This window comes from Phaseolus vulgaris, chromosome 11 (assembly GCF_051622355.1).
Source record: "Phaseolus vulgaris cultivar YP4 chromosome 11, ASM5162235v1, whole genome shotgun sequence".
NCBI classification, from domain to species: domain Eukaryota; kingdom Viridiplantae; phylum Streptophyta; class Magnoliopsida; order Fabales; family Fabaceae; genus Phaseolus; species Phaseolus vulgaris.
In genome coordinates this window covers 2,812,457-2,835,900 of record NC_143508.1, presented here as the reverse complement: position 1 = coordinate 2,835,900, position 23,444 = coordinate 2,812,457, and the positions used below count along the sequence as shown (strand labels likewise).

At 34.9% G+C, this 23,444-nt stretch overlaps 1 protein-coding gene across 2 annotated transcripts; it reads right to left on the bottom strand.

Annotated features, from left to right (window-relative positions):
• Positions 1-295: 295 nt before the first annotated feature.
• Positions 296-22,599, bottom strand: LOC137827411 (P-loop containing nucleoside triphosphate hydrolases superfamily protein). Of its 2 annotated transcripts, XM_068633606.2 has the most exons (25): positions 22,369-22,584; positions 18,407-19,025; positions 18,186-18,310; positions 17,943-18,037; positions 17,605-17,862; positions 16,987-17,080; positions 15,043-15,094; positions 13,825-13,890; positions 11,148-11,299; positions 10,887-10,957; positions 10,597-10,791; positions 10,438-10,476; positions 6,975-7,082; positions 6,186-6,275; positions 5,734-5,809; positions 4,937-5,033; positions 4,790-4,859; positions 4,390-4,566; positions 4,171-4,293; positions 3,284-3,367; positions 2,457-2,641; positions 1,926-2,064; positions 1,620-1,679; positions 905-976; positions 296-686 (listed from the first exon to the last, which is right to left on the bottom strand). In XM_068633606.2, the coding sequence occupies exons 2-25, from the start codon at positions 18,991-18,993 to the stop codon at positions 573-575; spliced, it is 3,129 nt and encodes a 1,042-aa protein (XP_068489707.2). In that variant the 5' UTR covers positions 18,994-19,025; positions 22,369-22,584; the 3' UTR covers positions 296-572. The 2 variants fall into 2 exon arrangements, with proteins under 2 accessions (XP_068489707.2, XP_068489708.2); XM_068633607.2 differs by lacking the exon at positions 13,825-13,890 and having other exon boundaries at positions 22,369-22,599.
• Between the last annotated feature and the right edge of the window lie 845 nt (positions 22,600-23,444).

The following is a 23,444-nucleotide window of genomic DNA, read 5'->3' as shown; positions in this document are numbered from 1 at the left end:
TATAATTTCTGATGTCAATTTAGTCTTTAAAAAAAAAATTCAGATGTAGCTAACCTCAGTATTTGGGTATATTATAAGCACACCTCAGTCTTTTAGAATTATCAGTGATAGTTTCTCGTTTCAACAATGGAGTAGATACTATTTTTTTATTTCATTATAAAAAATATAAAAGGATCCCAATGGGTTTACAGAACAATGTCAATAAAACTTGTTACATAAATCTGATAGACTTGATCGAATCTCCTTACCATCAAAACTATGACATGTTTTTGAATAAATAACACGAAACGGCAAATAAACGAGCGAACAGCGCATGATGATATTTATAATTGGGGAAATTACCCCTGTTAAGCATAAGATTGTCCCAAGACAAAATTGAGGCTACCTACTCTTCATTACAACACATTTAACAGAATTAGTCAAGTCAGCTCAAAAATGGAGAGCTTGAAACAACCTCCTAAACAGAACCAATTCGTATAAATAATTTGGCAAATTATGGGAATGAAGAGGTGAATCTATCTAATGCTTTGCTCAGTAGCATTGGTGACAAGTTAGAGATTAATGTATCAAAATCAGCTCCCAAATCCAAATGGTGATTTTGTCCTGTTACCACCTTCTCCATACATTTCGTTCCACTTCCTCAACTCACTCATGCTTGTTGCATCATGCGCAACTGATGGACCCACCTACACATTTTAACCACACATTTCAAATTAAAGACACACAAAACATACCAATAGAAACTGCAACACACTTCTAACATTGTTGGTTAGACTTAATATAATCTATAAAATTAAGAGGCTCATTAATTACGTAGTGGACCCACAGTAAATACACATTGAAAGTACTTGAACTTCACTTAAAAACATCACAATTCAAAATGAAAAAAAAAATAGAATAATACCTTGGATTTTGACTGAACAAAATCATCCAAATTAAGAGGCCTTAATATTGAGGTCGTAACATTACTGGCTCCCTGTGCAAACCAAAAAAGATACTGTGTAAGCAGGTAAGCAAATCCAGTTAAACAACAGACATTAAATTGGTTAAAACAATGCATCTAACAATTGAACTTTTCATACTGATGTCATTTGAAAATAATTTTTTTCTTGCAATTATCAAAGTACATATATTAGAAGCATTAAATTACAGATCTGCAACCAATAGATAATATTAACAAAGAGAATAATGACAACTGAATGAAGTTATCACTATCATCCGTTGACAACTACACTTGTAACTTACTCAACACTAAACCAATATTAGAGTCATTGCCTTATCCAAAAAGCACAAAGGGGATCAACCAATATTCTAGCCCATTTTTTTACAGATACCAATCTTCTTAGGCACATGAAGTTACCTGGTGAGATGTAGCTAAAACTACAGCAGCAATTATCAGCAGCTTGATAAATAAATTATGGGAATATGTAACAACATTGAATAAAATATCCTCCTGGAGATTTAGTTTTTAAAGCATACAGATCTGCTGAACAAAGTTGCAATATCGGAAAATACGAAAGTGTAGAGTACAAACATCACGGGTGCAACAAATGTGCATTTTATACTCGTGCAATACATAAGAAAAATCTGAGCTAGTTTCAAATTTGTGATCTCAATACCTTCTTTTCTTCCTCTAAGAGTTCTTGAACGGGTCTATATGCTGCAGCAATACAGAGGTTCTGCAAATGTAAGCATGAAGCAGCATCAGAGATACATGACTTGAAATGCTTAGAAGATATTGCAGCTTAAGAAAGTGTGATGTTATAATGTTAGGCCCGACTATGCTAGACTGCAAGAGTGGCAAATAAGGTAGCATTCTCAGCCCACTACCTTATTTTCCTTTCCATCCCTCACTTCCCTAATGTGGTACACTATAGTGGTGCCTAACATGTAGTTTCTACTCAGTTGCACTTCACAATATTTACCTTCAAATCACTGCCCGAGTATCCATCAGTCAAGTTAGCAAGTTTGACTAACTGAAATTCAGAATCCAAATTTTCTTGTGCTAGAAAGATGCTTAAAATCATCATTCGATTTTCAGCATCTGGTAAATCAACATATATCCTGGAAAAACATAATGCCAAACACAAATCTTAGTTATAAAAAAAGTCAAATTTCCCGTATTTATCAAACCACTTCTGCATTGTAAATCTTGGCTATGAATTTAAATAAAGGTCTACACTATCTACATCAAGATATTTATTGAAGTATAAATTTTTCACAAAAATTGTGGCATTATCATGAGTTTAGCATGGATAGTTGACTTGACTCTTGTCGATACCATTGAACAATAGCATAGGGATAACAGTGACCACAAAATAGTGTTAATTTCCTCTAGATCCTAACAAGGATGAAAATCAGACACAACATGGGACCATCATAATTTAAAAATGTGACAATGGTTAGGACCCTTGAGCCGATAAATCTAGCTTTCAAAGAGAAATCTTATAGTTTACCTTCTTGGTAAACGACGAATAACAGCATCATCAAGGTCAAATGGCCGGTTTGTTGCACCAAGAATAAGGATTCGTTGGTTTTCTTTTGACCTCAATCCATCCCAAGCTGCCATGAATTCATTCCTCATTCTTCTAGTGGCTTCATGCTCAAAAGCACCACCTCTAGCACCAAGCAAACTGTCAACCTATACAATACAGATTCAAGTCAGAGAAACATAGTGTCCAACCCCGGATAAAGATAGATTTGAGTGTGCATTAAAAACGTATATTTTATTTAGACTATATGTTTTTACTTTTGAGGGCACACTCCTGGAAAGTGGAGACAAATGTTTCGCATTGAATAAAATGAGTAATAAGGAATTTAAAATCCTGAAGCATGTTTTTACACTTCAGCCTTTTTTGAACAAAAATCCACAAGGACAAAAAAGATCACAAGACTGAAATCTGAATTTCGTAGTCATCTTGAAACATTCAAATGAAGGCATCACAAGATGGTACAGAAAATATCTAGATTCTCTTATGCATTGAGTAATCTTATAAATGTGACATTAAAAGAAGTGCAAATTTGTGTGTAATGCATTTTCTCTTTCCATTTTAACTAATCAATTTCAAGAGCACAGACATGTCAAAGAGAAGAGACACGATTAGTCCATAAAAGTCCAATCTAAATTGTTATTGAAAAATTTAATAACAACCAAAAAATCAAATTATATAAGAAAAAAAGCAAAGATTTTTACAATGTGCCAGAAGAAATACATTATTATTTTAGAATACCATGAAAGTTTTAAAAAGCAAAATAATGACAGGTTACGCATTCAAACACTCACTTCATCAACAAATATAATGACAGGAGCAAGCTTGCTGGCAAATGAGAAAAGAGCTTTGGTTAGTTTTTCAGCATCTCCAAACCACTGTATCAGGAAAAAAACAAATGTAAATAAGATATCACATGCAGAAGAAGCTAATATGCCTTTAAATAACTGAAACAATACATAAGAAAATAAATGGAAAAAAAAAACTTCAAAGGAACTTGATTCTGGAAAAATGTTTAATTACTCGTTTAGTCCCTATAGATGTACAAACTTTACCTTTTTGGTCTCTATACCTTAAAAATCATAAATGTTAGTCTCTACATATGACTTTTAATCACTTCTATTTCCTACCGTCTAAACTCAGGGACTAAGAATAAAAAATAGTGTATTAAACTAAAAGGAATGACTTTTAAGAACATGGACTAAAAGGTAGAGTTTGTTCCACTATAAGGGATTAGATGAGTTATTTAGCGTTGGAAAAAACTAGTAATAATTCTGTTTATGTATCCTCCAATCATGTTTCTTGCATGTTCTTTCTTTAGGTTTCCAACCTCCTCTCTTAGTTATTAGATATTTCTTCTAAACTAATTTATTTGGAAGTCCAAAACTCCCTCTAGATATTTCTTCTACACTAATCATTGTCATTTTTTTTCTTTTTGGAGAGAGATTTAGGGTTAATACAAATTATTGAGATTTTATGAGATAAAGGCCAAAGTTGTGTTAGAATATTTGATTGATATTATTGTAATTGTTTCCTTTCACTCTCTTTGGGGTCAAGGATATCAGACATACTAGTAAGCTAGATGCATATAAAATTTTCAGACAAACCACCAAATTTTTTATGTTTTAGTTGCAAGAAACATATCGACTGAAAGAGGAAGATGTGCAAGAACCAAAAATACCTTTGAAGTAAGGGTCGAACCAGTTATGCTAATAAAATTTGCACCAGCTTCAGTTGCAAGTGCCTTCGCCAGAAGGGTCTTACCAGTGCCAGGAGGACCAAAAAGTAATATTCCTTTACAGGGCTGTAAAAAGTTTCTTCAAATTAATTTTACACAGAAAAGTGAACAAAGGTAATTTGGCTACAATGGAGAATGCATAAAAAAATACACAATCATTACCCGTAACAGATTTCCTCGAGAGAAAAGCTCTGGCCTTCTCATTGGAAGAATTACGAGTTCATTAAGGGCCTTTTTCACATCTTCAAGAGCACCTACGTCATCAAACTTCACCCCTATTTCACTAGGAGGTACTACAGATGAAATGAAATTGCTCTCAAACTCATCCTTTGCAAGGTTCTGTTACAATATTCAAATGAACAAAATCAACACAAGACAAAACATGCCCTGAATTTAAAATTGTTAAGGTGTACATGTTTCGGAAAATGTAGGGCATGTTTATATGTTAAGCGCACTAAGCCATTAGTATAGTGTTATACAACCTAGTCCAGAGGACAATGCATATAGTAATATTTTAATCATCAACAAAGATCAGTCAGAGTAACACTAAAAAAACAAATACCTTGAGGCTTTGAGAAGACTTCCGTGACATGGTTTCCTGGCTCATCAATCTTGAGACTGCAATTTCAAGACTTCACAAAAAGAACAAGTGAACCTTGAAATTCTACCCCAATCAAATATTATAGAACAAATGGATTTATATGAATACCTTTCACGAGGTAGGCACAATCTTTCTCCTTTAACAGAAGGAAGCAAGCACGACGACAAGTAGTGATTTTTTGCCCAGCCTACTACTTTTTCAGCTTCTGAGAATAAAAGCACATGATGCATACCATGACATGTTAACACATTAAATTTCAATGATGGTAAATCTAACGACTACCAGTTCCCATTGGGACATTTGTTAAAGATTTGGAGATGGAGAGTATTCGATGAAAAATAAAGGCTTTTAAGTTCCCATAAATTATACACGTAACAATAAATACAAGACCATTTCATAATGCAAGTTCTAAATTTGCATCTAGTTCTTTTATTGAAGAAAATAAAAAATGCAAAAGCTAATCTCAACATCAACACGGTTTGAACATGTTAGAGTGCAACCTATATTTTGCTCTGATTACAGCAACAATGTTCTTCCTGGTTTTCACTGACAGTATTGTAATGGAATTCAAGACTTTATTAGGATTAAAAGAGATAAAGATATATAATACATGATAAAAACAACAAGAGAACTTAATAAGCTAACAATTTTCTCTTGCCCTATTCTTAATCATTATCAACTAGCCTATTAAATGCATTACTAACTCTTAAATCAAGTAAACCATAAACAGGTATAGGAGCTGTCATTACTGAATTTCAGATTTGTGTTCCAAAAAGGGAAAAACATATGAATGACTCAAATCATGTCAATCTAAAACGGGAAACGCATAAGGATGAAAGCAAGATACAAATAAAATGGTTGATGAAGAAAAGATTAGAACATATAAGAGAATGAGTGGAACTTACTGAGCTTTGTCAAAACGATGCCATCAGTATTTAAATGTAAGAGGTCCATGCATGATAGCTGATGTTCTTCGAGAACCTGCAACATGAAAAATCCAGTTATAAATTATTGACATTGATGGTGTAAAATGCATCACTACTTTATTCGACACTCACTTATTTAATGCATGCACTCTCTGTTTGGCTATTTTAATGCGTAGCTTCCATTATTTGCAAACTCAGATAACTAATAACTTTGCTTTGTCACACTTGTGGATAAGTGGTTTTATCTATTTCTAATTTAGAATTATTACATTGAACACTGGATATAATACTATGAAATTGTTTTAATTATCCCCAACTCTTATGATTCAATAAAAATTATGATTCATGATTCAAAAATTAGCTTTGTAATTCAATGGTTTGAATTTCAATTTGATATCCTTCCGTAGTACATTCAAAAACCAGAGAATTACCTTCCGTAGTACATTCAAATTACTACGTGAAGTCACAATTTTCTTATCTTCCTCGAGTTGTTTCTTGAATGTTGCCAGCTGATTCTCATCCTGAAAAATGACATTCAAAAAGAAAATAATTATTTTCAGAAAAGAAAGCAAATTAACAGCCAAACTACTAGAATCATTTTCATCAAATTGTATATAAAGTAAGGTGCTTTATAATCATCAACAGAAACCTTAAGAGATGCATGTAACCAATCAAGAACAGTAAAACCAAGACGACATTTCGGTTTTTGTCTTCATGAGAACTATAAGATTTCCAATGTACTTTGAGAATGATATATTACTAATTCTTAGAAGTATAGGGAGAGGGGTGGGAGGGGGGATCAATAGCAGAAATGCCACCAATATGAACATCCAATTTTACTTAGCTGATGAAGAAAAGATGAGGAAAATTATATTAAAGAATTATAAAAATAGTGTAATGTATAAAGCATGCACAAGCCGTTTACTTTCCCATTATGACCTGGTTCCTAACATATGTCTGACTAAATGAGTTAAGAAAACTTTAGAGACTTGTATGTTGGCAATCAATGTTCTTGTTCAGTGTTGTAACTACAGTAGTGATGGCAATGGATTGAGATGCTTAACTAAAACATTAAATGCTTCATACTTAAGTGTGGTGTTTGACAAATGTGAGAATCCTTGTAGTAGGACTTCATAGTAGTGTAAACAAAACAAATACCTCAGTGATTTTTCTTCAATCATCATGATTACCTTAGGTGGATGCATATGCAAAACAATTACCTTGGGTGGATGTATACTCAGAACATTAGAAAAGAGCTTGTTAATTTCGTCATCTTCTGATGTCTTGTCCCCTTTAATTCCCTCAGTCCAACGCTTCAGAGAAAGAGGCTGTAATGTTATCAATAAGAATTCAATGATGGGTTAGGACCATATAAAATCATTTTATTATTTCCACAATGCCCAAGTGCACTGCCCTGTTTTGCTTCAGCATCCACATTCAACACAACAGATTATAAATCAGACATCGGGACAGATTGCAAGTGCACTTAGGCTTTATAGAATTGGTCATAATGAATCTTCAAGAAAATTGAAAAAGAAAAGCATCAGTAATGTCTAAAATGCTAGCATATAGACACAGAAGAATCATCATATATCTAGCTGAAATGGCTCTCTGATCTCTTATCATACATATAATAATGCAAAAGCATGAGCGTGACCTATTGGTTAGAAATAACTTGAACATTGTAAATAGGCTAAGGGGAAGACCCCAACCTGATCTACGCTAAAACATCAAGCACATAATACCAATAAAAGTTCCCATCAGATCTAAAATTTCATAAATAGAATAATAAGAACTACGAAAACCAAAATACTATAACAGAAGGAAAGTAAAATTAACATGAACATGAAAGCAATATTATCACATCGAAGATGTTATATTAGAAAAACTAAAGGGTGGGCAAAAAATCCAAATTACAAAATTCAATCCATAACTATCCATATCCATATTAGTTTTAATCCATTTAAATGGATTTATTTAAATCCAAATCCATATTTTTGGATTTTAAATCCAATCCATTTAATTGGATATGGACTAGATATAGATTGGATACATTTATGGATTATCCAAATTGCATTTTGGGATGGATTTTGACTTGACCCGATCCAAGTTAAGCCAAGACAATCCAGCCTAGCGGGCCGGGGCCAATGTCTAACCGAGCAGCCCCGGGCCCATATCATCCGAGCGCACCCGGGCCGTTGTCGAGCCGAGCATTCCCGAGTTGATGTCGAGCTGAGCTGGCCCGGACCGATATCGAGTCAAGCAAGACGTGTTGATGTCGAGTCGTCGGGCCTGCCCCTATGTCGAGCCTAACGGGCTAGGCCAATGTTGACCTGAGCAAGCCCGGGTCGATGTCAAGCAGAACTAGCTCGGGCCGATGTCGAGTCGAGCGGGCCCGGGTCGATGTCGAGTCGATTGGGCATGGGCCAATGTCGAGCCGAACGAGCCCAAGCCAATGTCGAGCTGAGCAAGCTCGAGTTGATGTCGAGTCAATTGGGCTCGAGCACATGTCGAGTCTCCCGGCCTCGGCCCGATGTCAAGCCGAACGGGCCTGAATCGATGTCGAGTCACCCAGGCCCGGGCCAACGTTCAGTAAATTGGGCTCGGGCCAATGTCGAGTCGAGCCGGCCAGATCCAATGTCAAGTCTCCCGGGCCCGGACCAATGTCGAGTCGAGCCGGCCCTGGCAAATGTCGAGTAAAGCCGGCCCGAGCCAATGTCAAGTCTCCCGAGCTCGGGCCGATGTCAACACGAACGAGCCCGGGCCGATGTTAAGTCGAGCGGGCCTGGACCGATGTCGAGTCGTCCAGGTTCCGGCTGATGTTCAGTCGTCGGGCCCGCGCCGATGTCGAGCCGAACAGGCTAGGCCAATGTCGAACTGAGCAAGCCCGGGACGATATCAAGCCAAATCGGCTCGGGTCGATGTTGAGTGGACCGGGCACGAGTCGATGTCGAGCGTGCCCGGGCCGATGTCGAGTCAATTGGGCTCGGGCCAATGTCGGGTCTCCCAGGCTCGATCCGATATCAAGCAGAATGGGCCTGAATCGATGTCGAGTCTCTCGAGGTCGGCCGATGTTGAGTCAATTGGTCCCGGGCCAAAGTCAAGTAGAGTCGGCCCGAGCCAATGTCAAGTCTCCTGGTCCCGGGCCAATGTCGAGTCGAGCCGGCTCGAGCCAATGTCAAGTCTCCCGGGCTCGAGCCGATGTCAACTTGAACGGGCCCGGGCCGATGTCAAGTCGAGCCGGCCCGAGCCGAGGTCAAGTTGTTCGGGCCCAAGCCATTGTCGAGTTCTCCGGGCCTGGACTGATGTCGAGTCGTTCGGGTTCGGGTCAATAACTTGTCGTCCAGGCTCGAGCTGATGTCGAGTGAAGTGGGACCGGGTCGATGTCGACTTGATGTAGAGTCGAGCGGGTCCAGGTCGATGTCGAGTCAAACGGGCTCGGGCTGATGTTGAATCATCCAGACCCGGGGCATTATTGAGTCATCTGGACCCAGGCTGATGTCTAGTCGATTGGGCTCGGGCCGATGTCGAGTCGAATCGGCCGGAACCAATGTTGAGTCTCCCGGGCCCGGTCCAATGTCGAGTGGAGCGAGCGTGGGTCTATGTCGAGTCGATTGGGCCCTAGCCGATGTCGAGCCAAGCTGGCTCAGGCCGGTGTCAAGCCGAGCGGGCCCGAGCAAATGTCCAGTCGTTCGGGCCCAGGCCATTGTCGAGTATTCTGGGTTCGGGTCAATGTCAAGTCGTCCGAGCTCGAGCCGATGTCGAGGAAAGTGGGCCCGGGTCGATGTCGACTTGATTGGGCCCCGCCTAATGTTGAGTCAAACAGGCTCGGGTCAATGTTGAATCATTCAGGCCCGGGCCATTTTCGAGCTGTCTGGGCACGAGCCATTGTCGAGCTGTCTAGCACGAGCCAATGTCAAGCTGAACGGGCATGGGTCTTTGTCAAGTCGATTGGGCCCTGGCCGATGTGAAGCCGAGCGAGCCCTGGCCGATGTCAAGCCGAGCGGGCCCGAGCCGATGTCTAGTCGTCCGGGCTCGAGCTGATGTCAAGTCGTCCAGGCCCGGGCCGATGTCTAACCGAGTTGGTCTGCGTTCAGGTTGAGTCGGCTTAGGCCAGATTCGAGTCAAGTTAGTCTGTGTCCATATCAAAATGGATTTAATGTAATGGACAAAGTGAATTTAATCTAATTAACAAAATGGATTGAATCTAGATTTAATCCACTTTAATTGGATTTAAAAAACATCCATTTAAATTTGATCTAGTTAAAATAGATATGGATTTTAAATCCAAACCATTTATTTGAATTTGGATTGGATCTAGATTGGATTTTGACAAATCCAATCCATGACCACCACTAATAAAAAGAAATTAGCATCCCAATAAAATTCTTAAATTTACCATTATCATTACACAATCTACAACAATAGACTCAATCAGAACCTTAAAAGCATCTCAACAAAGACAACAAAATATGCATAAAAAGAATTAGTTATCAGAACCCTTGAAAGCTATTATTTGAAAGAAAAGAAACTCAGATTACATTTAACAATATACTATAGTTCATTGGGATCCAAAAAGAAAAGAATGCACAGTGATTTCAAACCAGCATAAATTGAAATCACGGATTTAACAATAGAATGTTTAACAGAATACAAAAAAAAATGTAGAAAGATGAGCATTACCAGCTTAGCAACACGTCCAAAGTTTGGAAGTATCATTGTCTGTCAAAACATCACATGTGATCAAGGAAAAAGTTAAAATAAAATCTAAATAGTAGCAAAATGGAAGTCTAGAACATTGAGAACAAATTACTTCATGACAGAATAACAATTGAAGCTTACAAATTGTTCTTTTTCTTTTGGTCCTGACTGAACGTTATTTTGCCCACAAATCAATACTACAGGGCCAGATAACTGGTCAAACATCTCCTCAACCTTATGAAAAAACTCATTTCGGTTTGACTTGGGAACTGATTTATGTAACCAATGTGAACTGTCAGGAAAATAGACAATAAGAGGCTGTTTTCTACGCAAAACCTGCAAAAGCAATTATTAGGCTTATTTATCCATCAGTAAAACAAGATTTTGTTTATCTTATTATGAGATTTCAAAAATTGAAAAATGCCACATACCTCACATAAAGCCTCCACAGCAATGTAGCAATCTTGTGATTGAGCATCAAGATCATTCTCAATGTCCTTAACTGTTTGCAAATAAAAAAACTGTGTTTTAAGTCCAAGGAGATAAGCTACTACTCAACCTCTGATCGGTATAAAAAACATAATCATAATATCCAAGCCATATATATTTGACAAAAGATCAAGGTCACCTTGAATAAGTAAGATAGCTTCGAAGATTGACATTTTTCTATATTTTGAATAAGAAAAATTTACCGTGAATCCAAAAAACCGGGGGTTTGGCATGATCATCATTAAAGTTCTCCACCTCACCCTCGTTGACCTTGTCTTCATTAATATCCAAGATGACGGCAACTCGATCTCCATTAACCTCATATACCTCTCCCCTCTGACCATTAGTTAAAGGCCTGCAATATATCCACATAGGTTAAAATTGGAAAAAAGAATGACCTGCAAGCTACAAGCATCTTTGAAGATCTCACTTGCACCTAATATGTTTTGTATATCAAATTATCAATACAAAATATTTTGAAGAATAATATTAAAGGAAAACCAAACCATAACTTTAAGCACATCACAAATAGCCGAAAAATGAATAGTAGACATCCCAACTATTAACAGTACACATCAATATCAGAAACAAAAGTCCATCCCTGAAAAGGACAATACAAAATACATTCAGAAAATAGGCTAGATTATATATTTTACACCTCAGTATCCAGACTTTTCTATTTGAACCCTCAATTTTAAAAAACATGTAATTTAGTCCTTCTAAATTTTTTTCACTGTCCATGTAGACCTATTGTTAGTCTTCTGTTACTTTTGTCTTTCAAGTATGGTTTACCTTTTCGTTTCTCATAATATCACAAGCTTTTCATTTGGTTCCTCTAAATATAACAAGTGTCTCAGTTGTCCCTCATCTTTAACAATCGTGCTGCCATTTAATGGACAAAAAAATAGAAGCCTAAGAAAAAAAGTACATGGGAATGGAAAATTTTCTGAGACCAAATAGGGAAATTGCAATATTTAGAGGGACCAAATACATAAGTTAGCCCTTCAAAAAATATATTAGCCACACAAGATAAAAAAAAATTATGAATAGAGATTTTGCAAATCACAAAGAACGTAGCAGTACATCTGTTAGGTTGCACATAGAGGAGGAGTGAGTTAGAATTAGAATAGTTATGAGTTTGTTATTTGATTTGCTAGTTATATATAAATAAGAAAGAAGGAAAGGGGAGGGGGAGTGTGTAATATTTTTTGTAGATTGAGCTTTAGCTCTTTGTGAAGGGGAAGCCCTTGAAGGAGAGAGTGCTCTCCTATTTCTTGTTCTTTTCTGTCTATTTAATAAAAACCTTTCTTTTCTTTATAATTCTTGGTTCCTAACAACATCTTTCAGTTTTTCAACACATTTCATATTTTGAACTTTTTATTCCTTTTGTAACAAAATAATTTATAAAGCTAGAAGTGAAAGAAACAACTAAGGGGATAAGAAATCCTCAAGAAGTAAACAAGGCTGGAAAAATAAGGAGGATGGGAGGGAAGAAAACAAAAAATCAAGAAAGATGCAAAATAGGAAGCCAACCTATCTGAACTCTATGAAAATAATGCAAATTTACAAAAATCAGGTTAAACTTTTTCCAGTTATTACATGGTCAAAAATACATGTCAAGTGCAAGTATAAGAAATTGATTACACATTTTTCCCTACAAATATAAAAAATGAATAATAAAACTATTCAATAGTGATATTACACAATGTAGAAGTTTTTGAAAAATTCAGGAGTTTTGTTATTGACTACAACTAGCGATGATGTTTATAAAAGACAATATAGACTAATAAGCCAATTAGGAATCATCCCACACAGAAGAATAATAGAAAAAAAGGAATAAAAAGTAAACCTGAGAGAGGAATAATTCACTTTGCATATCCACAAAGAAGCCAAGAAAACAATCCTAAACAAAGTAGATTTATTGGGGAAAATCACTGCCTGAACTTGCATTGAAGTCAAACCTAATGTGTTACATACCCTCACGGAGAGAATAACATATACCCATCGTTCCCAATTCAGTGTTTTGTTTCACTAAGGAACTCTCATTATGTTCTCTCATTGATCACATAAGAAGGTCTCATTGATCACGGTTAGGTTTAAGCATAACTCAATCGGAAAAACCAACCCATAAATGAAGTTTGTACCCCACTAATATACTCTATTTTAATCATATCACTAGTCTATGTAGGATTAAACCACCATCCTTGAGGCTACAGTTTAGGCAACCCCCAAGCAGGATGTAACTTGGGCGGGCTAGGGGTGACCTTAATTAAGACTGTTTTTCAAAAAAAGAGACCAACAGCAGATAGACATCTCCCAATTCAAAGGAAAATCAGACAGTCCAAGAAAATAATTAATAGATAATATTCAGAAACCTTTCACAAACCCAAAAACCAAAAAAGCAAATGCTTAAATTGCATTAACATAACCAGCTACTGTCTACCTCATGTTAAACTGTAACAAGGGCACAGATAGATAATAGGAAACAGATACAAATTTATCATGATTCTTCCTACAAACTATTAGGCTTTCGCCCATGGGAGGAGCAGACAGGAAGTTCGCCATGATAGATGAAAATTACAAGGTGCAAAACTAAAACCTAATCCCAGTTCACCCAATAACTAGGATTACAACACTTTACAATCTACAAACAACCTAAATACTGACTAACGTCTGTGGGATCCTTTGTAGGGTCACATTGCTTTTTTTTTCAAGATCAAGTTGCATCCCGATCAAAGCTCAAACTAAATGAAAGCCATCTTGTATTATATGTAAAAATCTATATTGCATATTTAAAAAAAGGGGTATCAAGAGAATACCAAACGGTTAGAGGCTTTTAACAGTTTGACGTCTATATATAGGGATGACTTACCAACCCACCTGCCATGTATAATAGTATAAGCATTAGTTGGACCATCAGATGTTGGTATCTTCCCAAGTATAATCCTGTGATAAAATTTTATACGCCAATGTCAGGTGAGAGCTAGCTCAAAGTCCAATGGGGATGATACAATGGTTTTACTGAGGCAACTCTGTCACCAGAACATGGGCTTCACATTCACTTCAACACTATGTCCTAAGACATTCGTCAAAATTACAGGGCCCAAACTACATATTACACAAACTCCTAAAGTACGTAAGTATAACATTATATAACTCGCTCACACCCACTAACTGAGCACTTGCAGGTAGCATCAAACACAGTGGAAAGTCTTAGAACTTATTACCATAAAAAAGTGGAATACTATTTAAAAGGAAAAATGGCATAAAAATAGAAATGCTCTCCAAATATTGGCATATATAATTCAGTAATTCCACCACAAGATAAATGGACAAGAACAAAAACATCCACGGAGAAAAACTGCTTAAGTACTTATGATATAGACCAATATCAATTAATTGACTGCTCGAAAATCAGATTACCATTTTAAGAACTTATATTTTCAGTTCTCTGAAAGACTTCAGTGAATCATGAGTTCAAGATATAGAAATACAATATTCATGTGACTAAAATCTTGTATCAGAAAGAAATCAGTATATGAAATGTCACCACTTCCTCTACAATTACCAATAGTACCACTGTTCCAACCACATGTTACCAGAAGCCACAAGCATGAAAATCACACACATACAATAACCATTTCAACATCTTGCACAAAATAACTGTCATTATTTATGCAATATTTAACATCTTATTAATGAATGAAGATCCTTTCTTGTGTTTTTATGCAACAATGGAATTAAGAATCACATTCATTTCTCAGCTTCAGTCTCTCAATTAAAGTCCAAAGAGAGCAGCACTAACCCTTGAAAGCATCATCTATGAGACTGGGAGTGTATCCTCTATGCAGTTCTATTGTGTGCAAGTGTCTACATTAACAAGGTTACGTATTTTATGGAGAGAGTTCCAAAATGATTTATCAGAATCAGTCATGTTGGCAGTCACAGTAAAAAGTGTAAGCAACTTCATGTACTTAGCTCAAAAAATATTAGGCATGCTTTATTCAATAAATTAATGAATGTTTCAGCTAAAAAAAACTGCAATTCTGTGGGAGATGATGAACTACACAGGCAAAAAAGGGGAAATCATTTTATTACCTATCCTCGTCTGTAACTTGAACAGATGGCCCAATGTACCTCACGCGGTCACCTAGGAAAAATATAATGAAGCAGTAATGTAGATATTTATGTTAATGCTTAGTACAAGTTGAAAATTGGAAGCAAATAAAATAGCTTAGAAGGGTAAGTCATTATTAGTTGCTAGATCTTAAATTCATTCAATATCACATGAGCAGCCAAACATATAAATTATCTTCCACTACAGCAAACTAGGTTGCAACATACAACAACAACAAAGTCTCATCCTTCAAGGTGAGGTCAGAGCACCACTCAAAAAATACTGGACTGCAAAATCTATGCATGGTAAATCTATTCAAAGGCACAAAGTGACCATATATTTGCTAACAGGATGACTGAAAACAATATACCAGTGTGTCAAGGTAAAATAATTCAATGGTGGGACCAGCTTAACATATTGCTACTCCAGATCCTAGATGCAACGTTGTCTAGTAGAGGAAGGATATATGCAAAGTAGTGCTATTTTTTATAGAAACAACACCAGCAGTGATCAAATCATGGCTTCTTCAAAACATGGAGTAAGATAACAGAAGCAACGAATACACAGTGTGCAACATTTAAACATAGGAGATTCTTCCTTGCATCACCAAATAAAAACCAAACTCCTATATTATGTTTTCTTCCTATATTAAGTCCACTTAAGAATTTCAATATTTTGCAGCTTTTGTTGATGATCATTCTCATTGTATTTGGTTATTTTTAATGAAAAATCGTTGAGTTGTTTTCTATTTTTCTATTCTATTACACTGAAATTAAAAAATAATTTGGTGCTTCTATTCCCACATTTCATAGTGACAATGTGGTAAGCCAGTTTCTAAATTCACCAGGTACAGGACATTGGAATGAAGTTATTCGCATTCTGAAGAATATTAGAGGTGTCCCTGTAAAAGGTTTGTTATATTGTCACAATAATCACATTCGTATAATGGGTTATTCAGATGCATATTGGGTTGGATCTCCGTCTGACACGAGATCCACCTTCAGATATTGTCTTTATTAGGGACAATTTGATCTCTTGGAAAAGCAAGAAGCAAACTATAGTAGCAAGATCTAGTGCAGAAGTAGAATATAAAACTATGACCTCTACCACCTGTGAGCTCATTTGGCTCAAACAGTTGCTTAAAGAATTGAGATTTGAGGAGTTCACACAAATGACCCTTATCTGTGATAACTAAGTTGCCCTACACATTTCCTCAAATCCAATATTTCATGAAAGGACTAAACATATTGAGGTCCATTGTCACTTTATCTGAGAAAATATTGCATCTGGAGACATCACCGCTGAATTTGTTAACTCTAATGATCAGTTGGCGATATCTTCACTAAATCATGGTGGGACCCTAGAATTAATTATATTTGTAACAAGCTTGGTTCAAAATGATTTATATGTACCAACTTCAGGGGAGTGTTAAATGTAACTAATATATGGGCCTTGGCCCATCTCTTTGTATTTGAGACACTAATATATATATATATATATATATATATATATATATATATATATATATATATATATATATATATATATATATATATATATATATACACATGCTCTGTTGGAATAGATACACAAAAAGAGATTATTTTTGTCTTCCCAACATATATCTCAATATATAATAACACACAAGTAAATATTACTCAGTCTCTTTTCACTCTATTGCAAAACCCCACAATTTCAACAGCATAAAATATTTATCCATTTGTGACATAGGAAAAAGGCAAGGAAGCAGTACACAGTGTATGAACTCTAAATTTCATAATAATGGATAACAAGTAAATATAGTCATAGATAGGATGAGGACAATTGACATCTTAGTATTTCTTGCAAGTAAAAAATGTATGTACAAAAACAGATTTAGCAAGTTCATGTGTATGATTGAAGTTCCAGCTAGCTGAACATGTTACCTTTCCTTAGCTGGCATCCAGATTTATCAGAAGTCTTGGCATCACTAGAATTAGACTTGGAGGACTCGGAACTCTCAGATTCTCCAGCCACAATCTGTCAAAAATTTGGGGTAGGGGTGAGACATAAAACTATCAGTGGTTACTGAATGAATTCAAACATCAAAGTTTATGTATAATCCTATACACCAATAATTCTTAAGAGAAGACTCACAAGAGTTTTACTTAAGATAACTACTAAAAACTATCTTAAGTACAATGCAACAAAAGCAAAAGTAAAAACTAGTAATATAAAATTAGAAATCTCTATTTCATTATGCACAATGGTAGAATGATTTCCTATTATTTATCAGTATAAATAATTAAAGATAAATATAGAATAACACAACTAGAATCATTGTCTAGCTGCAGTGAAACTAAACATTGGGTGAACTTTAATATAATGAAAAATAGATGCTCTTTAACACTAGAATCAGAATACCAGTTTTTAAATGTCCATCATCTTAATTTACTTTCTGTGCAGTAATTCATAGCCTTCCCATTACCAGATACTTCATTTTATCAAAAGCCAATATATTAACAAAAACACCCTCTTAATAGTAAACAGTACTGCATACACACCTTTTCAAATTCTTCCACATTATAAGGAACAAGTTTCCGAAGAACGGCTGCTTTAACCTTCTTAAGGTGTGCTTCAGCTGAAGCTACTGCATCTTCATTGTCACTTGCGTCTGACTTTGCCTCTGTACTACTAGCCCACTCTTCTTCATTGCTGGCTTCATTATCATCCTCGTTCTCTGATTCTAGAGAACCCTCCTCCCCAGACTCTGCATTATCATCATCAGACTCATAGTCCGATGATAAATCATCATCAATATCCTGCAGAACAATTCAAATATGGTAAATATTTTCTTTATAGTGCCCTTTTATTATAATGTCTAAATTCATACGGAACTTACATAAGGAGCAAGGATGCTGTTATCAAGCACTAAAAGAGGAACTTGTAAATCTTGTGCAAGAGCTCTAACCAATCTCTCACGATACAGCTCAGTGCCTGAAGTTAAAAAGACAGCATCAACATTTGGCAATAAGGCAAAAACTATAATAAACTTCTGAGCGATAAATGCTAGAGAAATGGCATCCAAAATAAACAATACAAATTAAATAGAATAACAACAACAAAAAAATAATACATTACAGACCAGGAATGCTCTGAAGCAATATTCTCCCACTTGAAGACGAGAGCCGAGTACCAAAAGTTGAAGCTAACTTATTATGTCTCAAATGGGAAGCAGCACATTCCACCAGAAGATTTTTGGTATTCTCACTGCAGATGGAAAAGTACAATTTAATTCCACAACAAAAGTCATATAAGAGAAGATACCTAACTGAAAAAAAAACAAATAGGAACAATAGTAATTACTGAATATGATAAGGAAATGTGTCCCAGGAAATGTTTATTTTCTCCCAGGGAATAATTCTTCTCATGAACTCATTTTTAAACTTATCCCGTCTCGTCAAAAATGGTGATTCTCTCCTTTTATTTTCTATAGTTAGCCTCTCATTATTAAACCATTCCTCCTGTTCCTGTTCTCCAAGTCGAGCATGTGCATTGCAGTACTCAACATCTTTCCCTAACTTATCTTGTTGAGTCTGTCCTTTATCAAAGTTGGTTCCATCATTAACATGTACTTGTTTATCCTCACTTGCATTTCTTCCATCACTTTCAGAACTATAAGCACGTAACTGAGCACTGTTATGACATAAACTAGGCCTTCTGTCCCGAGCAGCAAAACTAATTCTAGATGAAGTATGTTCACATGAATATGAACCTAAAAGATGTTCTCTGATGATCCTGCCATGGGAAGCATATTCTTCCACAGTGGTCTTAGGGGACAAAGATTGAAAGTATTGATGATCAGAAAATCTTGGCCTAAATAAGTATTTCGATGGCTGCAACACCAAAGCCCATACTCGATCTCTGCTGCATTGTATTCTCCTCAAGTACATTGAAATTGCTGTCTTTCTTCAACTATTACTTGCTGCAGAAGAATTCCCATCCATTAGATAATTCATCAATTGTAACCAAAGGTTCAGTATGCAATTGATGTAATGATCAAACTGTAATTAAAAGTCTGGATAAGAAATTCACACAAAGCATTGAATATATTTCTGTAAGACAAAATAATGGTGAACATTTAAGCACAATGAAATGAACCAAAAGCAATGAATATTAAGTTGATTATAATGTTTTAATTCATAGTGAAATGGCATAATTGGAACACATTTTCACTCACATACAAGTAGTCCATTGAAAAGTTATGTTCTGGTGAAAGATCCTGACATACATGCAAGCCAAGGTACAGCAGGGAGCATACGTAAAATAAGAAACACGAAAATACTAAACTAAATTTACAGTTTGACCACATAAAATTCTACAGGTTTCCACATAAGACTAATTAGAGAGAAAAAAAATTCTCATTGCTTGTATTATTTAAGTTCCATATAAGAAATTAAATATTCTGCTCTTAAGCTAAACACACTATCTCTTCACACTTAGAACCGAGAGAACATGATAAAACCCAACTCATAGACCTTGTTTGAAATTTAGATAAATTTCTCTATACACACTTCTAAAACAAAGAAAATAAGAAGGAAGGATGATTTAAGATAAAACTAATTGAGTTTCTCCAATAAGCTAAAATCAACTAATGCATTCCGCTTCTAGAGTAGTTAAAAGAGAAAACACTTTTAAACGTGTTAAGTGCATAAGTTGATTTTAGTTCACTTGTTTATGGAGAAGTTCAATTCATTTTCATTCTTACTCTTTTCTTTTTGGTAAGTGCTTATAAAGGAGTTCATCCAACCAATGTCTTAGTAATCTGCCACTTATCAAATAAAAAATGCATTAAATCGCAAGAGAAAGAGAGTATACACTCGGTATATGCACATATGTAGCACCCACACAGGTATTACCATACACATATGTATATATATGCAATGCCGACTTCAAACAAAAAATAAATAAATAAAGCATAACATCTCAATTTTGAATACCAAAGATTCATTACAATCCTTAATAATATATCCTTATGTTAGATTAAATTACATTAAATAGTCTTTATTTTCAGATTCTCTTCCCTTCCCTCTCATACATTGTATCTGGTCTATCTAGATTAGTTATAAATATGATATCCTATGCGAGGGAAAGACACTCTCAGTTAAAGAAACATCTGTGCAATCATTTTAAGACCAAGTATCTTGGAAATCTCAAATACTTTTTGGGCATAGAAGTGGCTCAATCAAAGGAAGGAGTTGTAATCTCTCAAACGAAAATTGTTCTTGCCATCCTAAAAGAGACAGGCATGATTGTTGTCCAAGGAAATTTGCACTGCATTTGTTGAATCAAATGATCAACTGGCAGATGTACTAACAATATCCTTTAGAGGACCTCAGATTGAATATATTTGTTCCAAGGTAGATACATACAATTTGTATGTTCCAGCTTGAGGGGGATTGTTAGATTAAATAGTCTTAAATAGAATTTATTTTCAGATTATCTTCTCTTCCCTCTCATACATTGTATATGGTTTATCTAAAGTATACATTGTATTTAGTCTATCTAAAGTAGTTACAAATATGAGATCCTAAGAAAGGGAAAGACACACTCTCTAAATTACAAATTCCTTTGTATTATCCTCAAGTCCCTAGATTGAACTAATTAATATTAAATAGAATGGCTCCCTCACACAAAAGGACTTCAATTAAAAGATGATAGCAGTAAACTTTGATTGTTGTTTAATGTGAAACATTTTTATTTAAATAATAAGACAAAAAATCTCAATGAGCACCATAAGGACATGACAACATTGTACATTTCATCGTATATAAATCATGACATCAAAACATGCAATATTTGCATAACTTTGTAATCTTTCTTAACATTCATCACTTTAGTTTTTCCTTCTTTTTACATTCTATTCTATTGGCAGATTTCAGTTCAAAACCTTAAGGAGTGCCACCCTTCTTACTTATGTCACATTCTTCTTTTAGATGACCGAAGAAGACGGATCTCCTTCCCTTGCCAAAGGATGTTATGTCTTAATGTTAAATTTTAACTTAGTCTCATATATTTAACCTCCTGAAACTTGAGGAACATGCAAGCCATCAAAATATTTCCATTATAAAATGGGACATGCATATCTTTTAACTAATCAAGCTTTATAAAATTCTCTTATGGAATCACTAATTATGCATGAATTTAAGTCAATTCTAAATTGAACCCTAAACACATTCATTCATGAATTTCAACAAACATGTAAATCAATTATTACAGAAAAATCTAAGGTTGCAAGGGTTACTTAGATCCTATATGTGTCTCTTATCTACTCTTTCGTATCTTCTATTTTTTTTCTTCTTTATCTTACACGCTTATTCATTAAGTCTCCCATGAATCATCCTTAGTGGGTTTCTCGGATTTTAATCTTTTGTATCTAATTTATTTCATATTTTAATACTTTATCTCCTTTGGACCAAATTTATCTCATTTTTTCATCTTTTCATTTATCTGATATTAAAATATAATCTCCTTATTTCTTGGGACTTAAATTATCTCATATTCTAATATCCTAATTTTTCTAATCATTTTATCTCTTAGGATCTAATTTGTCACATATGCTAAGCTCTTTATCTCTTATATTTCTATCTCTTAATCCCTAGGAACTAACTGTTTATCACCAATTAAAGTTTACATAGTAATACAAACATTTATCTCATTTTTACTTTTTTGTTTGTTTATTTTAGCAAGAACTTATACATACATACATACATACTAAGAAGCACATTTATGCACATTAAGAACTTCAAATCAAAATAAGCCATAAGCAAGAGCATCATCGAGCATAAAAGCAAGCCACTCTGTATCTAAACAATGTTCCAAGAAACCAGAAACAACGCCAGCATCCCCTTGTTTTCAGATAGCAAAGAAGGGTGCCAATAAAAACAGAGGGAGGGACCTCATAAAATTATCTCTAGCAGTACCCACCCACAGTTATGCAAAGTTCATTTCAAAGGATCTGAATATAGATAGTATGAAATAATTTTGCAAAAACAACACCTAAAGAAATAAATTAATATTTCAATTTTAAAGAAATGGCAAAAGATCCACGCGAAGCTCCCCGCTACACCGCCAACGAAAAAACAACTCCAAACACAAAAAGAAAAACAATAATAATTTTAAATCATAGCAAACAAGAATAATTCAAAAAAAAAACACCTAGGTGGAATAAAACTCTCAAAGATTCACATCGTCCTTAAAATTGAAACGAATTGAGCAAAAAAAAAGGTGCATATGAATGAATTGGGAGGGAAGCAGAAGAAGCAAACCTTATTGGGATGGAAAGAGGTCAAAGTTTGGGCATGAGAGAGCAAAGTGCAGCGATGAAAAGAGAGAGAGAAGCGAAAGAATGTGCGAGAAGAGCGTGAAGAAGAGATAGAATAAGAGCGCAGAGAAGATGTTTGTGAGAGTTGTGTGAGTGCAAAACTAAACTTCGCGACAACGTGTGCGGTGTTCCACTTTCCCCCCTTTGCTTGCCCCTCGTCGGTCTTAGGTTTCATGTCGTTTTATTTATCTACACTCTTTCTTTATGCACCCCGTACTTTCTAGATGCACCGTATAATTTTAAAATAACTGTTTTATCCTTATTAAAAGAGATTTTCTAATTCTTTATTCTGAAAATCTTATAAACAAAAATTTTGGAACACGCTCCTTCGAATACATGAAATATATTTTCAATGATTTTTCTGTAACAGAATTTTAGAATCAAGTTTTTGAAACAAACTTTTCATAACAAACTATTTTGACAATCTTATTTCTTGAAATTTTGAAATATGATTTCCATGGCATTTTCTAAAACAGAATTTCTGGTATAATTTTTTTTGGGAGACATGAAATACATTTTTAAATAATTTTTAAGGAATAAATTTTTTTAAAATAACTTTTTATAACCTACGTTTTGGATAATTTTTTCATAACACAAAATATCTTTTGGAATAAATTATTTAGAATAGAATTTTTTTAATGAGCTTTCCAAAAACATATATATTATTTACGAAACAAAATTTCATAATATGACAATTTTTAAAATAAGCTTTTCAAAACGAGTTTTTCTTTTTTTAGAAAGAACTCTCTTATTTTTCATTACATCTTGAAAAGTCCTTCTGTGAGTACATTATGCTTTTCTTTACATTCTATAACATGAAATAGAAAAAGTGTTCCAAAAAGTACTTATTTAAAATGAGAATGGAGTACTTTTAAAAAGCAACATTTAAAATGTTCTTATTATTTTCACATACTCAAAGTACACTTTTAGAACATATTTCACTTTCTTAACATTTTAGAAAATACTTTTTGAGATGCATTTTATTTTATTAACATTCCAGAGAAAATAAAGATTAATATA